At 48.4% G+C, this 6,000-nt stretch overlaps 1 protein-coding gene across 1 annotated transcript; it reads right to left on the bottom strand.

Moving 5' to 3' along the window:
• Positions 1–2,098: 2,098 nt before the first annotated feature.
• Positions 2,099–2,779, bottom strand: LOC147416359 (histone H1.01-like). Its single transcript, XM_086470202.1, has one exon. The coding sequence runs from the start codon at positions 2,777–2,779 to the stop codon at positions 2,099–2,101; it is 681 nt and encodes a 226-aa protein (XP_086326328.1).
• Positions 2,780–6,000: the final 3,221 nt, after the last annotated feature.

The following is a 6,000-nucleotide window of genomic DNA, read 5'->3' as shown; positions in this document are numbered from 1 at the left end:
TCCATCACTTGTGTTTGGTGATGCACTAATTTTCTAAGCTTCAATTACTGCAATATCTGAGGTAACTGCTACAACTAAATTTTCTTAAAAAACAGTTATAATGAGTCTTCCCTCCTACCTCTCAGAAAACGGAAATAAGCACCCTGATGCCTCCTCCAAGTGAGCAGTGAGGGTAAGTTGCAACAGGCCAACTGCTGTCATTACCCCGACTCATTCCAGAGGCCGAAATGTTTATTCCAGGGCTGTCCCATCAATGTCAATTGAATTAGCAGGGATGTGTGTGATAAAGTTTTGACTGTGCTACTGTAACCGGATTTTGTGTTTTTAGGCTCAGCTGTAAAGAAATAAACTAAGCATCAGTATCACATTTGCTGCAGCAGCATACCTGCTGTTTGACCGTTCACAGTTAAAATCTACTCCCCTCTGACTAGTTGTAGCAGGCTGGAAAAATCACAGTTGACACTCAGTTGGGTGAAAGCGCACCCAGCTGGGTGAAACCCTTTGAGAATTAGTGAGTGTGACTCCCAACACCTTTTGCTTATGGTAACTCTGAGAGTCTGGTAGACACATCTCTGGCCCAAACAGGGGCACAGGCATGTGAGCTCAGGAATTCGGGCTGTCGAGGTGAAGGGATATGGCCTGATTATTTCAGAAGAAAATGTTTATGCAAGTTTGTGTCTTATATAGAGGAAGAGGTCACAAACCCGAGCAAGGACCAGAAGGTGGATGCACTCTAAGAGGCAATGCAGAGGAAGAGTAAAATTGCATTTCAGGAACAGGACTTAAAAATAGAGGCTCTGTTTTGTATTTCTTTCCCTTTTAATACAAGGATATAAGATTGGACAGTGCGAAAGCACGAATATCGGCGAAATCCCATCCCACCATCTCTCCCCCAAATTGCACAAACCCCGTTTCCGGATAATCCCTTCAGATATTCGAAGTTAACAGCTACAGACTTGAGATCAACCATCTTTGTTGAGAGCTGAGCAGGTAACTCCATGACATTCCCCGCTCCCCTGCCCGCTGGGGAAGCGGCGGTACCAGCGCTGACTAAAGCGAGGAAACAGCGCCCGCCACCTCCCCGCCCCCCCCCGGCCCCCGCCTTCTCCTGCCTGCTGGCTCCCAGGCGGCTGCGGGGGGGGGGGAGATGCCCGGGAGGCTCCTACTCCGGCGCGTTCCTACCGCGCCCAGCGCTGCCTCCGAGCGTCTCAGTTGCCAAAATGAGCCCTCGTCACCCGGCTAAGAATCGAGCCCGGCAGCTCCAAGGCGCAAGAGGTTCAGCACCGAAGTCGAGGACCGGCGAGCAGCACCAAGAACTGCTCGAAAGGCAGCTCGAAACAGCCGTGCCTCTCGTACGCCGCACGCCCTACGATTTCCAGGGAAGGGACAAGTTTGCAGGAGACAGAACTCGACTGGGAGTGAAAAAGCCCGGAGAGGAGGCGAGCACATACCCAGGAAGTTCTTGAGCCTCTTCCGCCAAGTGGGGGGAAAAAAAAACAAAGGAAAAAAAAAAGCGCGGACGATTGGAGCCTCTGTTTAACCCGAAAACTGCTGTACACCAGAAAAGCCCGAGAGTCGCGGCCAATCTCTGAGCAGCGCGGGCTTTTCGAAATCGGTGGAGCTCCGGGGGGAGGGCAGGAGCCCTTCCGAGCGCAGCTCGTCGTCTCCCGCCCGATCGGAGAGAAACTACGAGGAGATGCAGCACACTCAGCTCCCCTCCTCCCCAAGAGCCCGGGTGCCGTGAGCGCTGCCCAGCTTCCACGGGGACTTTGAGCTCGCACCGATTTCTTGCGGCTAACGGGAGGCTAATTTGCACCCACCCCCGCGGGAATGTGGTGGAATAAGCTGTACCGTGGTGAACACTGTTGCGGTGCTGCCCGGCATCCAAGGAAAGCAAGAGGGAGGAAATTTGTGCTCTTACCGGAGGGACCTTAAGAGCAGCGCCGAAGAACGGGAAGTTAAAACACTGTGTGTGCTCGCGCACACGCACTAGAGACAGGCACAAAAGAAGCTTCAGCTCTTTTTGGGAAACTTTGGGTGGCTCTTAAAAGAGCCGTTGGGTTTATCTGCAAAGCAGACAGGACTTTTTCAGAAGCATTTATTTCTTCTTGGGCGCCGCCTTCTTCGCCTTGGCCGCTTTGGGCTTGGCCGCCTTGGGCTTGGCTGCTTTGGGCTTCACCGCCTTCGCCTTGGCTGGGCTCTTCGCTGCTGCCGCAGCCTTCTTGGGCTTGGCAGCCTTGGTCGCCTTCTTGGGGCTCTTGGCCGCTTTCTTGGTTGCAGCAGCCGCCGGCTTCTTGGCTTTCTTGGGGCTCTTCTTCGCCGTCACCGCCTTCTTGGGCTTCTTGGCGGCGCTGGCGGGCTTCTTGGCCGCCGGCTTCTTGGGCTTTGCTGCGGCTGCCCGCTTCTTAGGGGCTTTCTCCTTCACTTCTCCGGGTTTCTTATTAAGGCGAAAAGAGCCGGAAGCGCCGGTGCCCTTGGTCTGCACCAGGGTGCCCTTGCTGACGAGGCTCTTGAGCCCCAGCTTGATGCGGCTATTACTCTTTTCCACGTCGTAGCCGCCGGCGGCCAGCGCCTTCTTGAGCGCGGCGAGAGAGAGCCCCTTGCGCTCCTTGGAGGCGGACACGGCCTTGGTGATCAGCTCGGTGACGCTGGGGCCCGCGGGCTTGCGGGCTTTGGAGGCGCCCGCCGCCTTCTTCGGCTTCTTGGCGGCCGTAGCCTTGGCCGGAGCCGGAGCGGCGGCGGCGACATCGGGCGCAGCGACGGGAGCGGTCTCGGACATGGCACGTACCACGGGGTCTGCGCGAACAATAGCGGCGCTGCCGCCGCCGCCTCCTTTTATAGCGGCACCGCGCGCGCTGATTGGTGCGGCCCGCCCCCTTCCCCCCCTCCCGCTGCCGCGCCCGTTGTGTTTCTTCCTGGCCCAAAAAGGGCTTTTTCCTCCCGAAATTTACTGCCGGTGCACCCCGTTTCTTCCCGGGCGGGGAGGGGGGCGTCTGTCCTACCAGCTAACGGAGTTTCCCGTTGGAAGGAGGAGAAATGAGGGAAAAGCGAACGCAGAAACTCCGCGGCGTGGAGCTGCAGAGACCTCGGGAGAGAGAAACTTTGGTTTTGTATTTTAAATTAAAATTATACCACCGGCTAAATGGGCACAGCCGGAGCGAAATCTTGTACTTTAGAAGGTCCTCTCCAGAGTAGGGTAAAAAACAACGTGGTTTGAACCGTTAGTCTCAGGGTAAATTGATATTAAAGTCGAGGAAGTAACACAGCTTCGCCCCGTGGTCCCAGACGCGGATGCAGAGCTGGCTCCCTCGGCCGAGCCGCTTCCCTCCGAAATCACTTAGTCCTGCTCAGCGTCCTTTCAGCGACCACGGTGTCTTAGTTAATGCCTTTTGGGGAGAGGTTCGTGCTTTAGCAGCGTGGTTGGAAGCCGATGGTACTTTGCGTCCGATTAGGTATTTCAGTGCAACAAAGCACCGACGTGCCCATCTGAAGGCTGATGTTCCTGTCATTGCACTTTCAATGTCACCTGAACGAAGTCGCTTTCTTTTGTTAAATTCAGGAGTCACAGTAGTTGCAATTGCTGTATATCGTTGAGGGTTTTTTTTTTGTCTTAAAACGTGTAAAAAGTAGTTGTCTTTGCATCAGGATTTGTTAAAAGTGATTGGGAAATAGAATCTGGCGTGTGATCAAATTTGAACTGGGTGGTGAGTAAGAGTTTAAAATTCGGTCCTTTGAGGGTATGTTCGGTAATCAGGACACTTGATTATGCAAAACTAATCTCTCAGCTCTAATGAATGAATGTTGATGCTCTAAGGTTTTTTGCTTTGATAAGAGCATCTGGCGATTCACTGCTTTGCTCCTTTCAGAAGATAAGATTTTACACCTTTTCAGGAGGATTCCTTCCTCGGGTCAGTGGCAGCTCCATATTCCAAACAATAGATGAATTATCACCACCTTCTTTCGTTTTCAATGGTATGCTTCTTCCTTTTTGATATGAAACAGTTAACAGGCTGCCTGAAATAATATTGTGTTTCATACAGTAGATACCAGGCTGTCATCAGCTCCTAAAAATGGGTGAGCAGACCTATTCAGGGCTAAAAGAAAGTGTAACAGGGTCAATGAAATGACAGGACAATGTAGCTCCCGCTGCCTAGGACTGTGAAAATATACAAATAAGCTGACTTGAACCTCAATGTGACATTCGAGAAACATCATATTCTGTTGCAATTATTCCTGTTTAACTGAAAATGCTAAAGAGCTACAATCAAAGCAAGGACAGCAGTTATTGTAGTAATTTAACATACCTGATTTTTTTTCTCTACTTGGAAGTGCAATGTGGAAAGAAATACAAATTTGTGACGTCTCCCAGAGAATGCATTTCAGTCTGTAAAATGAAGGTAAATACGGGTTCTGGGCAATCTGGTGTAATAACGAGCATGACGGAACTGCAACGTGTGAGGCTGCAGAACTGGGCATTGTGTGTTGATTAAACACAGGTATTGGAAACTAATTTTAATGTCCATTATATCTGACGTTATTTCCTATAATGGGGGAGGATTAATGTCTCAGTGATATGACTGCAGGAAGGGCAGATCTGACTGTTGATGTAACTTGGAGATCATTTGCTTCCTTCTGGATTCTAATCCAGTAAGTGGATTTTAGTTTCTCAGACACTGTAGAGTAAAATCTAGTTTTTCAGCCAGTGTAGAATATAACCCAAAACAGAGAGCATGTGCCCAACACATGAACCTGGTACAGTTACGTAGGCACAGCAGGAAGGCTTCCCTAGGCTTTGACATTCCATTACTTCTCCAGGCAGAAGCTGTATTTGGGTATTGCCATTCCATCCACCTTTCCTTCATTTTTGGAATCAGCAAGTATCAATAAAAATACTGAAATATACTGAAATAACACTTTTCTGAATTAGCACAGGCCTATGGAGAGATTCTGCCCAGAATTTCTTTAAGAGGTTAGTAGGAAAAAAAGATGAACCATTGACAGAAGAATGTGATGGGTTCAGGTTCTGCATCAAAATCCCTCATGTGCTTCGGCTCAATTCAATATTGTGCAGACTGCTTACTGAAACTGGACATCTACCCTTGCTCCTATTCCAAGGAAGAACAGGGTTGATAGTATCGAATGATTATTGCCTTGTGTTTTGATGCCCTCTTTCAAAGTTGACATCAAACAAAGGTTTCCTAATGTTCAGTAAATTGTGATTCCCTGTTTCCTTCTGCTTAAGTCAGAGGCTCCCATTTTTTTCCTGTACACCTTCTGACACCTATTTTCCTGAATTACTAGAAAATGAAAAATGTTCTATAATAAATGTTGATGCAGTATTTTCGTTACCACCATGCAAAAATGAACAGCAGTAAATTTCTTCACTCTGAATTATGGCTTCCACAATGGTCAAGCTCTTGGCTTGGTTGGAGGGTAATCTTATTTTAGTCTTCTGACAAATTTCTGGATATAGCCATAGCTCAAGGTGAGATAAACACTACAAAATGTTCAGAAGAGTCTGTATTCCAGCTTTGAAAGACATCTCAACATATTTTTTTTTTGTACAACAGAAAATGCCTCATTGTCAGGAAATGGAAACATTTTTTAAATTACAGAAACACCCTTTAAATATGGATGAAAACTACATCTGTGTCTTCCTGCTGTCCTCTAGCAGTCTGGAAAGGATGGAAACCCTGCTGCTCAGAATGCAGAAGCTTCAATGGACTGGAGCTTTTAGTTTTTCTTTTTCTCTCATGTGGAGTAAGAGCAGTTTCTGATACAGCATTAGACCTAACAGTTGTTACTGGAGCTGGTTCAGTGGCACAAGGATAAGAATGATAAGAAGGAAAAATTTCAGTTAGCCAGCAGTATAGATCTAATAATAAATATGGCCTAGAAAGAAAAATTGTCCAGGTTGCAGATTCCCAAAGCTGACTGAAGAATGAGGTGACCTATAGAGTTTTTCCAAAAATCATATTAAAGCTCCTTCCGGAATTCCAA

This window comes from Leptosomus discolor, chromosome 1, assembly GCF_034619465.1.
Source record: "Leptosomus discolor isolate bLepDis1 chromosome 1, bLepDis1.hap2, whole genome shotgun sequence".
NCBI lineage: Eukaryota > Metazoa > Chordata > Aves > Leptosomiformes > Leptosomidae > Leptosomus > Leptosomus discolor.
Note: the sequence above shows the minus strand (reverse complement) of the source record. Positions and strands in the feature narration are given on the sequence as shown.